Source organism: Equus caballus, chromosome 1, assembly GCF_041296265.1.
Source record: "Equus caballus isolate H_3958 breed thoroughbred chromosome 1, TB-T2T, whole genome shotgun sequence".
Lineage (NCBI taxonomy): Eukaryota > Metazoa > Chordata > Mammalia > Perissodactyla > Equidae > Equus > Equus caballus.
The window spans coordinates 150,945,407-150,966,645 of record NC_091684.1 but is presented as its reverse complement, the minus strand read 5'-3'; the positions used below and the strand labels follow the sequence as shown (position 1 = coordinate 150,966,645).

At 44.5% G+C, this 21,239-nt stretch overlaps 1 protein-coding gene across 2 annotated transcripts in view; it reads right to left on the bottom strand.

Moving 5' to 3' along the window:
• Window positions 1-715: 715 nt before the first annotated feature.
• Window positions 716-21,239, bottom strand: part of ONECUT1 (one cut homeobox 1) — a 32,848-nt gene continuing 12,324 nt past the window's right edge. For both annotated transcript variants that reach the window (XM_023617163.2, XM_070271091.1), the window contains one exon: window positions 716-2,910. In XM_023617163.2, coding sequence (XP_023472931.1) covers window positions 2,621-2,910 — 290 coding nt within the window. In that variant the 3' untranslated portion in view covers window positions 716-2,620. The remainder of the gene's footprint in view (window positions 2,911-21,239) is intronic.

Below are 21,239 nucleotides of genomic sequence, written 5' to 3'. Positions count from 1 at the left end.
AGACTGTGTCTACACAGTACTAAAATTCTTGGTTGAAAATTTAAAATGCAGTTGGATAAATTTGAGGGAGTAATATAATAAAAACAAACAAAAAAAACCCATGGTTGTCTGAATTCAACTTTCATTTTTCCTAGGGTATTGAATTTGGTAAGATTGTGTGTAGACACAGCTTGAATTTCCCTGCCTTTAAAATTCTCATGTTTTAAATAAATAAGGCTTTCCTCCCTCCTAAATTATAAATACCTTATATAGCTGTACCCTTGGCCCCCTCCATTCCTGGAGAGAGGGAAAAAGTTAATCAGTTTTTTTCCTTTTTGTTTATGTCATTGACAAGATGATATTTTTAGCAAATCTCAAAGGGTGGCCATTTAAATGGTGTCTTTAACAGCTGAATTATAATTGTGCCATATTTAGAAGGGAAAACTTTAAGCTGGAATTTGGGGTGAGATTAAAAAAAATACTCAGACAAAATGTGTCAAGGCAAACGCGCTATTTCATCAAAGGAGAAGGAGGTGTTCGTTTCCTTTTCTCGTTATACAGCAAACACGCAGGAGACACAGATGGTTTGTTGGTCTGGCCTCCTTCCTCCAGGTGCCTGCCTCTTCCAGACCTAGACAAGATGCTGAGATTTGATCCTAAGGAGTTAGGTTTTGTGTCAAGATAGTTGAATTTTTTTTCTTTAGTGTTTTAGTGAATCTCAATAAACAACTTATTGTTCAGCTAATATTTAAGTTTATATTTCTAGTTAGGTGTGTTAATTAACCAACAGTATCCAATTCTTACTTAACAGTGCAAAAGGCATCCACTTATATGAGTTACAATTCAACGGAATTCAGAGAATTTTTCTAGGAATCAAGTGATTCATTCAGGTACTACTTTTACAACTGTTATCTTTTTTTTTGGCCTTGATTTCTATAGCCCTGGTTAAGTGATTTGAAAAAGTAGAAATTTAAAATGTCGTATTTCGAAGCCCAGGTCTAGTTTTTCATCTGTCCCTGCTAGAGAGTGGAATTTATGTTATAAAGCTTCCAGCTTAATGCAGTAGCAAGAAAGAATGCAGTATGTTTTAGAGGCTATGCTGTGAAATAAATAGCTTCATACGTATAGAACCCAATGTCTTGTCTTTCACTAGAGCTCAGGCTTTTTCTATGCAGTTCCACCAATTCTACCATTTCTTGGTCGTACCTGCTATTTTTGTTGATGTCCAAGTCATAAAATGTCTGGGACTGGCAATAAAATCAGTTGGATTACATTTTAAGGATGATTACAAATACTATATAGTTAATTTTAATAATATTGTTGGTCTACTCACTCTATTTGTGTTTGTAAAGTATTTTAAAAAGCTATTTGGTGTCAAATGCATAAAGTGAATTTAAGTCAAATTAACCTAAGTATGGAGTCTTTTATTCAGTGGTCTTTTACTAAAAAGCATTACTTGGAACAAATTTTCCAATTTAGTTACCTGCCCTGTTAAACATAGTTGTGTAGTTTACAAACGGGGCCCTACTTTGGAAGAATCTCCAGGTTTTCTCAGCTGTGAACAGATTATGGAATCATGTCTGTGTCTACTTATGCGACATTTATGGATCCCGAAAGGGAGTGTGCCATCTGGATGTACACGTGTTCTGCATCGACCTCTCTGTTATGATATTAATTGCTTCCCTGAAGCTACATTCTTTCTTGCCAGTTCTGAAAACTAATATTTCAAATGCTTCCAGAGTCATAAATAATAGTCATGGTTCTATGTGGCATGTGTATTACAGCTAGATCAGTTCACACGTATAACTTTACATAGTATCTTGTGTAAAAATAGCTTTGGTTATTAAAATCATTGCAATAAAATACCTGCACTATAATATTAAGTGTGTTCTTTGGTACCTAGGTGATTTTTTTTTAATGGGTGGATTCTTGTTTCATTTCTTAAAAAATATCTGAACATTCCTTAACAAACAAAGAGAATGCACTGGTTTAGGTGTCATTCAAATTTCCTCTGCTGGGTTTGAATCTGCATTTCGGTTGCGGGCCTGGCAGGTTCAAACACTCTAGGCTAGGCGAGCGAAACCACACTCCGAATCCAATGAACTCAGACAACCCCACACTGTGTTGGTTGCACTCCTACAGCACAACCGTTCCTGAAGACCAGCCCTGCCTAAGTCCCTAACCACTGGTGGGGTGTGTGTGTGTGTGTGTGTGCATGTGTGTGTACACACGCACACATGCACACACAGTACTGAGACACCGTACACCTTCGTGGCATAGTGGAACAGATAAGAAAGTTCGATCTTAAGAGATGTCCACTCAACGGCTCCCAACCACTATGCTCCAAACCACAAAACAGCCAAGCACAGCGAGAACAATCCTAGATTAAAGGGATGAGATCCACTGGTGTCTTCCCGCTCATAATTTTTCTTGCCAAGTTGTCGCCCCGCTGAAGTGTGTGTCTCCAAACAAAGTCAGAATGCAGGTGAGCTCAGTCTTTGGTTTCTTTGGACTATAAATAACACTTTTTTTTCTTCAAATATTTCTAAGTATAAACCTGCTATCTTGAGGTCCTGGTCTTTTAAAAATTTTTTTTTTATTTAAAGCTTTTCCACCGAGGTTTCAGTTTGTGGTTACTCCTTCATGCTTTGGTACAAGTGCTTGATGAAGATGAGTTGCCTGAATTGGAGCTGCCCTCGTCCTGCCACTTGTCCAGACTCCTCCTCCTCGCGTTCATGAAGAAGTTGCTGACGGTGCTCAGCTCCAACCCCAGCTGCTGGGAAATGGTGATTTGTAATTCTTTGGATGGACGCTTATTTTCCTTGAATATTGCATGGAGAGTTCGACGCTGGACATCTGTGAAGACCAACCTGGGCTTTTTGGGTGTGTTGCCTCTATCCTTCCCGTGTTCTTGCTCTTTCCTTTTGCATGCTGCAAAGAAACACAGAGGATGTTAGGATAAACTGCCCGGGGGAATCAAGAGTAGAAAAGTAGAGCCAATAAAATTTGTTAGTCATTCTTCACGCCCGCTTTCTGTCTGCTGACTTCTGATTTCAGGGCCATGGTGGGCTGGGAGGGAAGTGTAACAAAAGGATAGAGAATTAGGAGGAGGGGGAATTCCGTGAGTCCTGGGCTGGGTCCTGGCTTTGAAAAGCATCTGCATTTTGTCTGTGGTAAATCAATTAACCCTACCTGGGCCTCAGATTCCTCATAGCAGAACGTAGGGTCCTGGCTAAATGAACTTATTGTTTGAATTTTTATAACATCATCTGCAAAATGGTTATGAGAATACCTACCTTGCTGGGTTGCTGTAGGGATATGTGAAATAATACATGTAAAAGTTTATGTTTACCGAAGTGCTTTACAAACGTAAAATATTATTAGCTAGAAGTGGGTGTATTCTTCAAAGGCTTTAGTCTGCTGCTGGTAGAATACCAAGAGCCTAAGTGAGACTCTTAAAACCAAATAAAAAATAATTGCATTTGTTTCCCTTCTGATCTTTTTTGTTTTCCAGGAAACTCTGTATGTAAGAAGATTCTGCATATCGTGTCCCACCACGCCCATCAAACAGTCTTCCACTGACTCTTTAGTGGCACTGGGACTGGTGGCAGTGTGAAGCCAGCTTCCTCACTGTGGGGCTAAAGCTGTCGAGTGAGCCGTGTTCACCTTTGGGGTCTCTCTGGGCCTCCTTTTTGATCGTGGTGAGAGTCTTGCCCTTGGAGCCCCCTCTTCCCTTACCTCATCTCCCACTGAGAAGGTCCATTCCTTGCTCATGCCCTTTGGTCCTGGATCATGAAGCTGCTTCTTGGCTACTAGAGCTATTATGGAGCACCCTATCACAAGCTGCCCTCAGGCCCCCAGGGCTTGGTGCTGGGTCAGGGTCTCTCCCCACCTCAGAAGCTGTCCTCCTCTTTCTAGCCTAATGTGGCTCACTGGCTTCCACCTGCCAGAGGGGCACTGAGGGCTGCATTGCTAACCGCCTCTCACTCTCCACCATCATCCCTACGGCCATCCCCAAAGAACCATATGACTCAAGTAAAAGCAGTGCTCTGGTTATGCTGATGCAACTTTAAGACAAGGCTCCTCTGCCCTGACTCCTATCAGATTGCTGTCTCTTGGGCCCCTAGGTAGGCGTTCTAGAGCAGCCACTGCTATCTTCATATCTGGCTGGCTCACTCTGACATGCGCTCCAACCATAGTGAGAGGCAGGTGGGCCATCTTCCTGGTGGAGGTTGGGACTGTTGCTCTTTTGTATCTCCCCAGTCCTCCAGTTGGCTGCCCTGCCTGTTGCTGTTTCCTGCTCCACCCCCTGCCTTTCTATATCCCAGTTCTCAGTCTCTCACTAGGTGTCCACCAGCTCTGGCTACGTGTAGCCTCTGCTCCCCATGTCGCTCTGCTCCCCTGCCTGCCCCTACCTGTCATTCTTAGCTGTCCATATCCTGGATTTCAGAGTTCCCCTAAGGCCTTAGGTGCCCAACAATCAGATCCGCTGAGAAGCTAATAGGTGAAGGGTGAAGACATTTCCAGTCTTTCGAGTCCAATTGAGGGGTCTTCAGATTTTTTAATGATGTACTACTTAGTAAAAAATGTTTTGAGTGTATACTCTCTTATATTATTTGTTTATAAATTATATATATATGTATTATTGTATTACTATATTATGGACATTACAAAGCATTCATAAAATAAAAATAAATAGACATACAAATTCCCTTCAACAGAGGCATCAGCTTGCCCAGGCTCTAGAGTGCTCTCACCCCCCTCACAGGACGACTGGTCCAACCGTTAGGAAAAATAAGGGTAAGAATTTCAGAATGGACGCGAAGGGAGACCCCAGTCATCAAAGAGAGATTTTTAGGCAAGTCAGGCCTTACGGTACCTTTCATAACATATCCCGTAGGTCACTGGCTATGCCCCCTGCCCTGCGTGAGGGGCGGCATCAACATCATGAGAAGTATTCATTTGATGCCCAATTCCCTCAAAGTGTTGAGCTGCATATACTGAACCAGATGAGATGCCCCAAACAGAGTCCCTCCCCCCAGGGACCTAAGCCTTCATTGAGCAACTGGATTAAGTCCCTGAAAACACAGCTGACTAGACTGAAGTAAGCTTCAATTAGTTTGAGACAACCCATGTGGACGCAGCTTTATGCAATACTGATGTGTATGGCTGATGGGTTCACTCACATTCAAAACTGAATATAACCCAGGCTCTGCTCTTAAGGAGGTCAGTCTAGCAGTCACATAAGTAAATAACTGCAAGAGTATAAAGAGAGTATACAGGATGTTAGTACTGCCTGAGCACATTAAGGAAGGCATCACAGAGGAGGGGGTGCTTACGCTGGGCCCTAAAGGATGAATACGAGTTTGCTAGCAAGAGAAGTGGGGAAAACTCATTCCCAGCAGGGGGAGCAGCATCTGTGAAGGATTGATAAGTATTAGTAGATTGGTGTTAGTGGCACAATAGTGCATGCAAAGAGGAAAGCTGTGGGAGCAAGGCTAGAGACTAGATATGAATTATCTTGTAGGCAAGGAAGAGTTATTGAAAGGTCTTGAATGAGGGTGTAGTGTGATTAAATTTGGGTTTAGAAAACTTCGCTGTTGTGGGGCATGAATTGGAAAGTAGCAAGGTTAGGGCCAAGGATGCTGTGGCGCATCACCCTGATCCCCCTCAAGACTAAGGCACACATTCCTCCACCTGCTGTAAGAGTTGGGGGCTGGTGGCTCTCAGCTGAGGTCCATTCTGGAATTGCCATTGGCCAAAGGTTGCACCACCCTTGGGGGGAGAGGGGGGCTGCCCACATCCAGTGGGGGTGGGAGGATAGGGAATGTGGGTATGGAGGGTGGAGGCTGAAGAGAGTGGGAATGTGTTGGTTGAAGGCTCCCACCTCCCATCCCCTTGCAGCAAGTTGGGACAGGTCTGAAGGGTCATCCAGTTCCAGAACATTCCATAGGATTCGTTGAGGCTATTCTCCCAACTACATCAAAGTTCAACTTCTCCCTCTGCCTGGGCTTACTTCCTCTGCTCTCCACCCTCTCCTCTGCCCCCCTGGAGTTATTCTCCATAGCTCTCTCCAATAACCTTCCTGCATGCAAGTCTCAGAAACCCAGAGTCTGTTTCCCAGAAAACCTGGCCTAAGATAGAAGCCAATTAGAAAACCACTACAGTGAGGACCCCAAATTAGATGATGGCAGTTGAGGATGGAAAATAGGGAGAAAATTCAAGAGCTTCTTGGAAAGTAGAATCAGGAAGACTTAATGACTACTTGGCTGGGAGGGTGAAGTTCAGAAGATCTCCCAGGTTTCTGCTTGGATGGTAGTAATGGGGCCATTAGGGAATGTGGATAGAGAACTGGGTTTTATGAGGGCAGTAATCACTTCTGTGTGGGACAAATTGCATTTGAAGTGCTTGTTGGACATTCTGTTAAAGATCTCCAATAGGTGGTTGTCCAGCAGATAGCAGGATATATGGGGTCTGGAGCTCAGGGGAGAGGTCTGGGCTAGGAGTATAGACTGGGAAGTCATTAGGGCTCTAGATGGTAAGTTACATAGAACACACACATATGGAAAAGTAAATAACTGAGTGTCAGGTGCACACAACTTCTTTATCATTCAAAGGGCATAGCTAAGGGAAGTCACAAAGAGATATCCGTTTTCCACCTAACCAGGATGTATGTTCGAATGACTTCAATTTGGTCCTTGGCATTTGGCAGGACTGACTGGGCTGAAGCTACTTTCCAGCCAGCAGCTCCCAAATGGCGTCAGAGGAATGATACTGTCTCAAATAGGGGTTCCTTGAAAAGATGGTTTGCAGGTCAAGTACATTTAGAAAAACCTACTATATATCGCCTCCTCCTCAACATTCATAATATGTGTTTAGCATGTGTAATTCTATTTCCAAAATTTCCTTAACCCCAGAACCCTGTTTGGTAGAGACCATCTAATAATGTCTCCTCCATTACTAACGTTGGGGAAACACAGTTTGGGAGTTTCTGCCCCCAGCTCTCAAGCATTGTCGACATCACAGTGTCAGAACCTGGGAAGGGAGATTCTCCCAGAGCAGGGAGCCTGGCTGGCTCATTCTGTGTCTCCAGGGCATCCTGGCATAGTGTCTGGCTTGAAGGGGAGCTCAGTACCCGTGTGGGTCCTGGAGGGGGTGTCTGTGACTAAATGCACGTGGTATATTTGGAGAGAACTCTGTGTAGAAGTTGAAGTTGCTTAATAAGAAAGCAGAGACATCAGCAGAATGGAGAGTGGAATAAAATTTGTTGAGGGTCACTGGGTGATCTCAACAAGGAGGCTAGGAGAGGCAACCCACATAAATAAAACCATGCTTCTAGAAGGTTGTACAAAATTATAGTTTTTGGAACTGTTAAGAGAACATGAATGAGAGCAATGTTTTGGAATTTCCACGGAATTCATTGCAGGGCAGAGATTACTCATTATAAGGTAGGAAGCCCCCAAGTGGAGCACACGAGAGTCCACACAAGTGTGCAAGGCAGAGAGAGTAAGGGAGTGGGAGCGGAGCATGACAAGAGTTACTGTTGCTTGGGGAGCAGTACTGCACGTGTTTTATGTGAAAGTTATTTTGTGTTTTATATGAAATTTTCTGTTTGGGTATGCAGTTTCCACTAAGAATAGAGAAGTATTTATTATCCAACTGGGTTAAAGAGAAGGAGATTCCTATCGTTTGTGAAAGGCAGTACTGAAAAGGAAGATGACCTGTCATGAGTCACCTCCACGACGTGGGCAAGCAGATGTATCTGGAGGATGCAGTGGCAAAGTGTCGTCAGGGCTGTCTCAGACAGGTGACTTTGATCTTCTCTGTGGGTGAGGTCACCCACAGTTGGTACCACATAGGAGGAAGAAGTTGGCATGGAAGATGGTAAAAGGCAGAGCATGACTTTGTGCACCACAAGAATAAAAGATCATAATGAGTAAAAAAAAAAAAAGCAAAAGGCAATGCATGAGGATGTGGGCAAAGGACAGAGGCTTTCATTTCAGGTATGCCAGGGCCCGTGCTTTGCCCACAGTTGGCAAGACAGAGCCAAGGGTACTCCAGGAAATATGAATTCTGAATGATATTGAAAGATATTCCATGCACAATGAGTTTTCAGGTCAGTCAGTTTCGGAAATGCTGAGCTAATGAACAATTAAACAAGCTTCTTCATTGCAGGACTTCTCAGAGCCTTTAATATGCTAATATGCACTGATACTTTCTAGTTTATGGAGTCTCCCAAACTTATTTGATTTAGGAACTCTTTATTCAGGAAATTTCTCTCAGGAATGGTATTGCTTACAACAGTGTTCTTCAAAATGGGGTTGCCAGACCCATGCTGGTCTGTGAACTGTCACTGACCTGCAGCAAGATCAGTACAGAAAATTGAGAAAAAGTAATTAGAAATTTTTACGGCAGTTTGACATTGCTGCAACATTCAAGTGTGTGATTATTTTTTTTGTACTATCAAAACTATTGGTCCAGGACAAATGGAAATTAGAAATGAACAACTAGTCCTTTACTACATAGAGTTTAAGAAGCCCTGCCTTAGAGCACACTTTATCAAACATGGTACAGAGAAACATCCTAGAATCACTGTCAGCCAAGCATTCGTGTACCAACTTATATCCATTTTCCTGATTTAATGACACAAAGGACGTTACAGCGTGGAAACTGCTGATCGAGCTGTGCAAACGTCTGCCAAGAATTCGTCTGGGAGTATGTAGGCACAGACATATTGGCCTGGGAGACACTTATAAAGCCAGAGGGATTTATAATACAACTTCTTAGATGAACCTGGGCTCAGAGGAGACAAGCTCAAGTCCCAGCTCTGTGGCCACTGACAGATGTGTGATCTGGGGCAAGTCCCTCACCCTCTTTGAGCCTTAGTTTACCCAGTTGTAAAACAGGGGACAGTGGCCTTCTTTCCTCACAAGATTGTCATAGGAATTAAATAAGATATACTGAAGCGACTGTTAAAACTATAAACTCTCAAGGAGTATTCTAGACGTTTGCAACTTGATTTTCTGATCCTTCCTTCCTTCTTTAGTTGAGACGAAAGGATAAACGTCGAATTACAAAGCAGGCTTGCATCTCTGCTGTCTCTAGCCTGTGCTGTGAACTTGGATGCATCACTTGATCAAACGAGCAGGCTGTGTTCTAAGGCCCCTGCGGGCTCGAAAGCCCTGGAGTCAACAAATGCACGGCTGCAGGGTGCCCCCGGATTCCAAAGGCTCTCATTCTCTCAGTTCAAAACATCCGAGCTAACCTTAGCCCATCACTTAGAATACATCGCCACTCTGTTGACTTTTCCACCGCATCTTCTCCATCCCTACGGCTGCTCAGAGAGAGCAGACAATGGCTGTGCAGGGACATCAGCCGGTCCAGCCAATCCTCCACACCACGTTCATCTGAATGAAGGTGATACAACATAAGCTCACAGTTCCTTTGACCTCATGAGCTTAGAGGTTAAAACAACTACCACCATCACCACAGACCCTGCGGATAGTCAAGTATCTACCTGCCTAGGACTCTGAGCCATTAAACGACAGGTACTATATTTTTACTGAGTTCCTACTTTTCATTAAAATTGTAGGACAATTTGTTTAACTTGCTTCCTGAGGTCCTTGGTATATTTGTCCCAGAATTGGTTGCTTCACATAGAATGCAACTGTGGATTAGAATAGGCTGTCTTCTTGGGGGCAGCAGAGCTGTGTGTGTTCCAGTGTGTACTTTCTGGAAGTACGCTGATGGTCCAGCTCTAGTCAGAGGGTGCTCTACATTCCTGGCTTATGACGGAGGAAGCTTCTGTCAAACACATTGCACTAGCTGTCAGAAGGTCTGGGTTCTGGTCCTGGCTCTGTCATGAATTAGTTGAATGACTGGGTCAAATCCCTTAACCAAGCTGGGTCCAGGTTCTTTGGTTGTATAACGAAGGGATTGCACTAAGTAACTTACAGTCCCTTCTAGGTGCCGCTCTATGACTGGATGTGTGTAAACAGCTGTCAACATCCCTCTGGGGGAAGCAGCAGGTGGTACCGTACAGGCAGGACCATTGGTTTCTACATCATAAATGGGCGCCTGGAGAGTGTGAGGGTTAAGCTGTTCACTCTAGGGGCAGCTGGGCCACCCTTCCAGTCCATGCCCCTCTTTGGTCAGACTATCCACATACCACTACCTGCATGTCACTCCTGGCAGGCAAAGATGGGCCGGGGGAGGGGGGGAAGGGGGCAGTTTGGGGAGGAGAGCACCTTTAGATGAGGTAGGAAAGGAAACAAGACCTGTGTGCTTAGTAAACAATATTATCAGGTAAGGTCAGAAAATTGGACTTCATCAATTGAGTTATTCTTAGACATAATTCGTAAATTTATGTAATTTTGTAAATCTTTGGGAAATTCTAGCTTATCTTAGTTACACTCAGGAGGAGAATGGAGAATGCGTGTTTTTGGTGGGGGGACGGTGGGTGCACAAACAGACAGGAGAAAATCAGGGATTGGCGCACTTCTAGGGCGGCATGGCATCTGACAGAATAAGACGGGAGTGGAGCCAATGAATGGTAAACCGTGTGTCTCCCGCTTTAGACACATTATTTATTTAATTTTGGCAACAGCTCTCTGAGGTGTTGCATTTGATGGGCTAAAGGAAATTGAGGAACTTAACCTGAGGAGAGGACAGTTTCAGCCTCGAAGTCTGGATGGAGAACCCTAGAGACAGGATGCAAGGATTGAGGGGGCTGGCGCAGAGCCAGGCCTGAGTGACTGAAGTCAGATTTACTTGGTAGTCCAAATCGAATGGACTGAAGAAGGAGACTATGCCTACAGCTTCCCCATTCACGTGTGGCTTGTACCCTGTGAGTCTTTACACTGTGGCCACACAGTTTCTCCCTCCAAACTCCTGAGTGCCTGCTGTCCTCACGTGATTGCAGGGGAGAGCAGGAAAGGAGAAAGGCTGAGATTTTCAGGGCACCATGAAACTGCCTTGCCACCTAAAGACAGCGTGGCATTTAATAGGGGCTGCTAAAGGCCCAGTGTCTTCACCCCAAAGGCCAATGCCAGTGCTGAAAATGGCAAGCCACAAGGTCAAGGACTTTTGAGCAGGTAAGCCTGTGATGTCCCCAGTCGCAAGCCTGGATATAGAGGAAAGCCAGGCACGGCCGAGGCCCCTCAGCTCCTCTGCTGCTCCAGTGCCTCTGGGGGCAGGGAGGGTGCACGGGTGAGGCAAAAGCACACCCTTGATTCTACCCAAATTCCAGATGGGCTTGGCAGGGACATCCCTGCACCTCTGCTCAGGGGAGCTGGGGGCTTCAGGGGCAGGAAAAAAGGATAAAAAAGCAGCCGGGCCAGAATAGGCAAATCCATAGGGACAGAAAGTAGGTTGGTGGTTGCCCATGGGAGCAAGTGGTGGAAGGAAATGGGATTGAGTGCTAATGGTTTAGAGTTTCTTTTTTTGGAGGCAATGAAAGGTTCTAAAATTGATTGTGGTAATAGCTGCATAGCTCTGTGACTATACTAAAAGCCACTGAATTATATACTCTAAATGGGTAAATTGTATGGCACGTAAAGTATATCTCAATAAAATTGTTTAAGAAAAAAGCAGCTGGGCATGCACACAGGGCGAGCCCTCTGCTCTCACCCCTCCTGCCCCCCTGTCTGCCACTGAGAGGGAACCTTTCTGGACTGTGGCAAGGACAAGAGGGGGTCGGCTGTTACTGAGGTCTACTGAGCCCCCAAAGACCTCTTCTTGACAGCTGAAGCTGTTTTTCAAAGTTAACTCTACAAGATGATGTATATGGATGAGCAAGCATGCAAATACAACAGATTTCAGTAAAACAAGATCGGGGCCGGGAGGGACATAAAGGGGAGCTATGGGAGCGAACGTGGCAGGTTCCTGAACCCATTTTACAGGCCAGTACCCACACTGTGGAGGTCAAAGCCACAGCCTCAGGATTAGAGCTTTGACTCCAGGAGTCCTGGGTCATCACGTTACCTGCTTTGCTTCAGATTATTTTGCTGCACTGTGCATATATTTATAAGCCGGGTCCCCCAACTGTTTTTGGAATGAGGCAGCTCTCAAGTGGCAAATTTAGAGGGCACAGCACAATGTCCAATTTGAAAAGCCGCTCTAGTGAGTTCTAACTGATAGGGACAAGGGCAGCCTTGCACGGGAAGCGAACTTGTGCACCGACTGTCAGGAAAGTGAGACGCCCAGGAGAGGGAGGTGGAGCCAATGCAACGTGCTGGACACGGCTAGCTGTGCTTGTGTCTGTGAGTTTGTGGGTAGCCGGAGCACCTGCAGAGACTCTCCTGAGCATGGACACGAAAGGCTTAGTGAAAACACACAAAGAGCAGACATCCCCAGTCGGGAACGATCCCTGTAACTCACCCCTGTACCTTGCTTTACAGTGCTTAGACCACCTCCATAAAGCCTGACTATGTGATCCCCACAAAACTCAGGGGAGGTAGAAATGGGTAATATTTCCTTTTCTGTAGATGAAGAACACAATGTCAGGTTAGGTAACTTGCCTATGGGCACACAGCTAAAAGTTGGGGACCTCCAACTCCACTGTGCCCTGGAGGCAGATGTCAGCACAGTGGACACATCATGAAAACTTTCCCTAGGATGGTTCAACAGGCAGGAGCAGCTGGGGAAGGGGAGCCCAGGGAACCCGCAGCCAGGGTGAGCGGAACGGGAGCAGTTGGCCTGCGGGCAGCGGGCTGGCTGTCAGCCAGACCTGCCTGGCTGTGGCTAAAAGGATTGTGTTGGCCCACGCAGGAAAGTGGGCTGCATGGAAGCTGAGATGGTGGGGGTTCGGGCAGCATAGGGGACTGCACACCCACACTGGCCTGGGAGAGGGACCGGAGTGAGTCTGGTTTCAGTAGGGGTGCAGAAGAACACTGTCTCCACATGGTTCTTGGCTTTGAGAGAAAACTGAAGGAAACTGAGCTGACCCACGGGAAAAGGAAAAATGGGGAAGGTGGGCTTCAGCTACAGCTAAGAGAGGTCTGTTCCATCAAACTCAGGTTGGAAAGTCGCCCAAACCTCTCACCACTCCACTTGGTTTGCTTTTTTAACAGAGCTGTCCAGGACAGAGACCTGCCTTCCCACGAACCTGCTGCCTGGAGTCTTCTGAAGTCAGCAGAGAAAACATTTCCATCAACCGCTCTTCTATAGATACAGCTCCCTAGCTGTAGTCCAGGAGAGGCAGGCCTATTGGACTTTACCATCAAAGGAGGGCAGAAGATGCCTGGACCTGGGAAGGGTGGAACAGGACCAGCTGAAACATATGGCTGCTTCCTCTGTGCTAAGCCAGCAAGCGCACCACTTTACAGAGCCTCACGACAACAATGGGAGATAGGTATCACTATTATCTCTAGTTTAAAAGAGGGCAGCCTGAGGCTCAGAGGTTAAGAGACTGGCCCAACGTCACCTTGCCAGTAAACGGTGGAGCAGGTGTTTGAGCCCGTGCGGGGGCCCAGCAATGGTCCTGGAGGAGACCAGGGCATGTGGCCTGGGTATTCTTCTGGCACAGGGGGGAAGTCAGGGAATTACCAGCTTCTACTTTTCATGGCTCCTCAAACAGCCCTTTTTGTGTGATTTTAGACTATCTTCATTCTTCTCCCCAAACTCTTTTTATCCTGTATTCCCTCTGGCACAGGCTGAACCTGAGACAGGAAGATGAGCTGGGCATCCTTGTTGAAGGAACGCACGTCCAAACCGCTAAGAGTCTTGCATCATCCTCTTGCTGCCCGCTCCCGCTCACAGGCACACATCTTCCTGAGCACAGGCTCAAGGTTTCTCATACTCACAGGAAGAGACACCACCCTCTGACCCTCTCTCCATGAAGCCCTTTCCCTGCATTGCGGCTTCAGAGAAACTGGTGGGGAGAGAAGCCGCTGCCTTGCGCCTGCTCTTCAGTTAGTGACGAAAGGTAACGTGGCTCTTTTCTGAACGGTTGCTTCAGGAATTCTGATTTTTAAATTCCTAAACTTCTGTTAATGCCTGATCCATTGGCATTTTATTACATCAGTATCCCTCATCTTAAAGAGCCCCCCCAATAGTCTGGACCCCAATCATTGGAAATACATGATACTGAGGCCCTAGTTATGATGATTCCACAAAACAGTCAAAACAAATGACTCATCTGATGACTTACACACTTATTACGCATTGTTATCTCATATAGGCCTACTGCGAATTCTAAGTCTTAGTGGCTTGATCCCATTTCTTTAATTAATAGCTGTATATAATACTTCATAACATTCACATCAATTTAAAGTTACAAAATGGAATTCCTTCAAAAATAACCTACAATTTTGACTATTCACTAAGTCATCAGACATTTTCCACAAACAATTTCAAATTACTGGTTTTCCTTGTTTCCATTTCTGGAAAGTTGTCAGTAGAGTCAAATTGTAAATGCCAGTCTCCCAATCACATGTATCATACAATTAGCCTCACAAGGGTCTCCCGAAAGCCTGAGAGGAAAGCCCTTGGTTGCTGCTCCATCATGATATTCAAGGACCTTGACACTCTGACCCCAACCACCTTTCCCATCTCACTCGCTCTGGTGCCCACCCACCACCCACACTGAGCCACACTGCTCAGATGTCAGTCCTGCAACCACTATGAACTTTCACACCTCGATTCCTTTGTTCAAATCGTTCCTTCCTTCCTTTTCTTTGATGTCCTTCCTTCTCTTTTTTTTCCATACGAAAGGTTCCCTATGTGATCAAAGCTCAGCTCAAGCCTTTCGTTTTCTGCTGTCTTCTCCATCTCCTCTCCCACCCAGGGAGAACTTCTGTCTCCTGTGCTGATAGAGCCCCCTGAATAATTAGTTATCTCCCTACCCACCTCTCTCCCCAGACCATGAGTTCCATAAGAGTAGACCATGGCTTCTTTCTGTGGTATGCTCAGCATGCTTGTTGGATAAATAAGTTGGATGTGGCCCCATAGAAAATGGAGATGCTCAAGACACAACTCTTTATCTTTCAAAAATGGGTACATAGGGTGAAGCTCCATGAGATCTCCTTAATCCTTTTACTGGATAATTTATTTTGAAGCAGTTTAATGACATTGTGGGGGGATATTTCTGAATTGTCATTGAGAAGTCAGTGAAAGAGGGGCTGAGCTCCTGGTGAAGGAAGCTGGTAGTGTCACCACACTTAGGATTGAGTCAGAAGGTGGTTCAGGGCCAGGTAGGGAGGAGGCTACAGTAACAGAGCTGGAAGAGCAGAAGGTGCGGAGGGGCTGAATTTGGGCTGGGGCACTGAAATGAGCTAGGAATAGGGCAATCATCCCCACCCAGATGAGGTGCCCAGGTGGGGCACTGGGTATCAGAGGGCAGAGGGATACTGTCTGTGTCTGCTTTTGCTAAGTCTGGGTGGTGATTGGTCGAGATATACCTTAGTCAAGTACAGAGTTGATAAAGATCTGATTTATGGATAATCTCAGCAAATATCCATTGCAGAGTCTGTGCGGTGGAAACCATAACAATAAATTAATGAGATGACCCCAGGGGAATAATCTTGGAGAAATTCAATTGACAGGATGAAGGACTCAGATGAAGAATGCTTTATAAAGAAGGCGAAATGAAATACCACTTTGTTTCTTTTTCTTCTGGCAACTGCCAAGTCATTGGACTTCTTGGGTAGGGCCTCTGGCTGTTGGTGGCCTGGATCCATGGGTGGGGGTGTCATTTCCCCTGGGTTTCAGGATTGGCCTGAATTTTGCAGTGGGAGAGGCTGGAGGGACCCTCAGAAGTTCTTAGCCTTTGCTATAAATTGGAATCACCCAGGAAACTTCAAGAACACTGATGCCTGGGATGGATCTTCAGAGATTCTGATTTATTCAGCCTAGTGGAGGCCTGGGCCTGGGATTTTTCAAAGATTCCAGGAGATTTTAACACATACCCAAGGATGCACCACTACTCTAAACCAGTGCTGCTCCAACTTGAGTGTACAAATTTGAGTCATTTGGATGTCTTGTTAAGATGATTGTCTGATTCAGCAGGCCTGGGTGGGGCTGGAGATTCTGCCATCTAACAAGCTCCCAGGTAACCCCCAGCTGCTGGTCCAGGACAGCTCTCTGAGTAACCACGGTCTAGAGTCCGGAGCAGAAACTCTAACTAAGGTGTAGGCCAAATACATCAACATCACCTGGGAGCATGAAGGGGAAGCTTGTTGAAAATGCACATTCCAGAAGCCCATTCTATCCCTACTGAATTAGATTCTCGGAGAGAATGGGATCAACAAACATACATTTTAAATAAGCTTCCCAGGTAATTCAGACGCCCAATAAAGTCGGAGAGCCACTTGCCAAGACCAAAAGAATCAACCCATACGGTTGTCAAAAATACAGACGGGCTAAATTCGAATTTTAGTAGTGGCCTGGGAATCTGTATTTTAAGAAGAGTGCCAGGTGATCTCTCTGATTTCAGGTTGAGGAAAGCCTGCTTGGTGAGATCTTTCGGTGGGGCTGCGGAAGGTCCAGGTAACCCTTCTCCCTCTCTCCACCATAAACCTGTCCCTGTAAAATCCAGCTACACGGACGATCATAGACCATCTGCAGAGGAACAGAAGCGGATGTGTGTGGGATTGGGGCAGCCCAGAGGTGGAAGCATCCACGGTGTTCAGTGCTGGAGGCAGAGGTTTTTGTTCTGTGATTCTTAGAAAAGAGGAAGTTGGGTGAGAACCAGGGGAAAGGATCAGATTACTGGCTGTGATCGTTTCAGCACTGACAGAACCTCCTTCAACTTGAGTTTAGGCCAAACGCATAAAGCAGAGGGAGGCGGGACAGCGGCTGTGGAGCTGGAGAGCGCCCCCTCCGGCAAGCGAGGGTACTTCACACCCACCTGCTCCCTCTTCCTCCTGATTGTCCACCGCCCTGGCACCAGGAGAAAAACAAAAAACTGGGGGTTTATTTTCTTTTACATCTACACCTCCACACTCATGCTCTGACAGAGGACCCCTATTAGTCTGCTCTGGACATGTTTCATGGCTGTCACATTTAGAGTACGTCTAAAGTATTATTTTACATAATTACATGGAGGCACATGCACATACACATATGGTAAACCCATGCTGCATAATTTGGGATGCGCTTCTCAAACTTTACGATGCTTTAGAATCTCTTCAAGAGCTTGTAAAAACACAGATTACTGGGCTCTACCCCAGAGTTTCTGAATCAGTAGGATTTCTAACAAGCTTCCATATGATGCTGTAGTGTATGTATGGGGGAAGAATTGCAAATGAGCTCTAAATATTTTTTAACAGGTTTGTTTATTTTACGGGTATAGGTAAAGCAATTTTGAAATTATTTTATATGTATCATAGGATTGAGCAAATAGAGTAAGTGTGCGTGTGTGTGTGCATGGGGGAGAGAGAGAGATGGAGAGAGAGGTGATTGGGTGCCAGGTTCTCACCGTAGAGGAAGGAACACACAAATACGGAGTGGGGGAAGGTAAGGACAAATCCTATGGCGATATACTGCAATTGGATGTGGAGGTCCTGGTGTGAACTCATGATTTTTAAAGTATGTACGTAAGCATGTTTGTGTGCACATGTATATTATGTATGGATGAGTGTATGTATATTTGTGTGTGTGTAAATATACATGCATATTTTTCCTGGCTTTTTCTGAGGTGGCCAAAAAACAAAGTCACCCTAGTAGCCATGAGCCCACCTAGTGTCCACATCTTCTTGGGTCTTCTCTAATACCATTTCCCACCAAAATAAACCTCATCAAAGAAGGGGCAGATTCTAGGGCTGGGGCAAGGTAGGTAACAGATGAGCTTGGAACATCTTATTATAATGCCAAAAATTAAAAAAAAAAAAAGATGGGAGGATGTCGCAAGAACACAGGAGCCAGATTAAAGGTCTCCCACTGGCCAAATCTGGGACAATTTGAGCACCCAAGAAGGTAAGTGCAAGAATGAATGGCAAACTGTTGGAAAAGAAGGAATGCATGAGTCTACACAAATAATAAATGGATAAATAAAAGAGAGGGACGGGTGCTCTTGCTCATGGAAGAAACCTGAAAGCTGACTGTTAAACATGGCAGGAGTGCTGGAGATGGAAAGTCATTTTGAAACCATGGTGATAAAGATTACGTCAGGTGAGAAACAATAGATGCTAAATCTACGAGGAATTTTGACGAGGAGTGGCCTATTTGCATGATCTTAAAGTGTCTCTCCACAGATTGCTTATTAGTTGTAAGGGAGAACCCTCTCACACCCAAAACAATGATTAAACAGTAGAGAAATTAGGCAACACCTTGACGGGGTGATCAAAATGGACTCACCAGCTAAGTGAGGAACAGACAGACTTCATGGGCCTCCACATGTGATCCCCTGAGAAGGACACACCTCACCCACGCAGCTTTCTGGGCGAGAAAGCATCACCTCAATGTAAACATGATGATACATCAGATAAACACAGACTGAGAAATATTTTTTTTAAAAAGTGGGGACTGTATTCTTCAAACTTGTCAATATTATAAAAGGTAAAGAAAGACTGTGGAAATGTTTCAGATTAAAGAAAAAAAGAGATATGACAACTAACCTGAGACTAGATTTTGTACTGGAGGAGAAGAATGCTATGAAGGACATTATTGGGTCAACTGACAAAAGTGAACTGTGGATACATAAGGGAATATCCCTAGTATTGGAAATGCATTCCTAAGTAGTTAGGGGTTAGGGGCCATGGCACATGTAGCATCATGTTACCTACATACATGTACCCTCAAATGCTCCATGGAAAAAATGCTGTACGAGAGAGAGAGAGAGAGAGAGAGAGAGAGAGAGAGAGAGAGAGAGAGCGAGCTCAAGCATGTGTGTACAAATGATAAAGCAAATGGGGCACAATGTTAACAATTGGTCAGTTGGTCATGTTAACAATTGGGTAAAGGGTATATGGATGTTCTTTGTACTATTTTATTTTTGTACCTTTAAAAATTTTGAAATAATTTCCAAATAGAAATTTTAAAAACATTGCTTTTGCATAATATTTAAGGACACCGAGATATGTTCAATTATAAATTCTCTATAAGCTCAACTTTTTGAAATACAAAAATTTTAGATGTATCTTATTTGTGTACTCTTAAAAAGCTAGAAGGAAACAAATCAACTATAAACAGGTATCATCTCTGGGTTAGGCAATTATGGATGGCTTGACTCTGTTGTATTGTTTATAATGTTTCATATTTCCCAAAGTTTCTACATTGAGCATGTATTACTTTAATAACTAGAGAAAATTTTTGAAAGAGGAAAACGAATATTCAGTTAAGTTTCATGTATAAGGTAGCTGACTGCCGTGTCATTCATTAATAATAAGAAAAACAAAACCAAACAAAAAAAACCTGAAATCATTGAAATGTCCAATGACAGGAAAGGTTGTTGGAGAGGTTATATAAATTATGATACTTCTAAAATATTATAGAGTCGTAAAAATTTATGTTTACCCAATCCATTTATGGACCAACCTAAGTGTCCAAAAATAGAGGATTGGTTAACTCATAGCATAGCTGTAAAACACAAAATCTGTAGAATGTTTTCTTTCTTTTTTTTTTCCTAGATTGGTACCTGTGCCAACAACGGTTGCCAATCTTCCTTTTTTTTTTTTCCTGCTTTTTCTCCCCAAAGCCCCCTGGTACATAGTTGTATACTTTTAGCTGTGGGTCCTTATAGTTGTGGTATGTGGGATGCTGCCTCAACGTGGGCTAATGAGCGGGCACCATGTCCGAGCCCAGGATCTGAACCAGCGAAACCCTGGGTGGCCGAAGTGGAGCACGTGAACTTAACCACCCGGCCTCGGGTGGCCCCTGTAGAATGTTTTCTAACAGAGTGTTCCAGGAGCACAGGGAGCGCTTGTACCTCTTTCTCTGCTGTCTTGCAAATTGTAAACATCTATCTACACCTATGTATCTGTTGAATGAATGAATGCTACTCCTGAGGTATTCGGGAGGGAGCAGGAATGGTGGAATTATTAGGCTTTTTTTTTTTATTGTCTCTATTATTCTTTTACGTATTTTCAAATATTCCACCGTAAATTTAATAATATGGGGTAATTTAAAAAGTTACAAAATAGTATGTATGTATCATCCCCTTGAGAAAAGATTCCAAGGATATTCAGAAGAAAAGAATGGGTTATCTCTGTGTAGGGGCTATGGGTGATTTCAATTCAGTAGGTCTGGGGTAGAACCTGGGCATCTGCATTTCATACAAGTTCCCAGAGAAGGCCAAAGCTGCTGGTCTGGGCACCACACTTTGAGTACTAAGGACCTACAGAACAGTAATAATTATTTATTTATTTTATTAGTCTATTTTTTGTGTGTGTGTGTGAGGAAGGATGTCCCTGAGCTAACATCTGGGCCAATCTTCCTCTGTTTTGTATGTGGGATGCCGCCACAGCATGGCTGATGAGTGGTGTGTAGGTCCTTGTGGGGGTGGGGGTGCAGGGGTGGGCATGGGGTCCAAACCTGTGAAGCCCTGGCACGGAAGCAGAGCGCAGGAACTTAGCTGTTAGGCCCCAGGCTGACCCGAGAACAATAATAATTTTTTAGATGGAGGAGAGTATGGAAACAATTATTCTTACAGGAATCTTGAATTTTTGAGTGAACTTTTGATCTCAAAAGAGATAAAAATAAGTGAAATAGTATATAATGATATATAATATCTATATCATACATTATATAATATTTTTATATATATTAAACTATGAAACTATGTTATTCCAGAAAAAAAGGTAAAATAAATAAATAATAAAGGGGCAAAACCCAAAGTCATCTGCTCTTAAATTCTCAGTATCAGCATGCTAATTCTCCACCTGAAGTTATATTAGAATCGCCTGGGAGGTTTTTTAACCAGCACTATCTTCTCCCCCTTTCTTCTCCATCAATCAGATTTGCTCCCTGAGAGGAATCTGAACCCTCTGCCCACCCCTCCCCACCTCTGAAAACCACAGCTTGGAGAAGGCCTTTGTTATTGCTGTGAAGGTACTGTGTCACTCAGCTGTGCCAGGGAAGAAAGAAGCTTCCGACTCTATAATAATTCAGATCCAAGAAATCTTCTGCAAAGGGATTTCTGCCAGGGCCTCCACACATGCTGTTGTTCCCTCTGCCTGGAAACCGCTTCCTCCATTTCTGGCTCAAGTCCTATGCATTTTCTGGATCTTCAAAATTGCCCCTTCATTACACCCCAAACTTCTCCTTCTTGGCACACACACACACAAAAAAACAGCCGAGAAGAAGGATATGAACAGCTGTTTGTC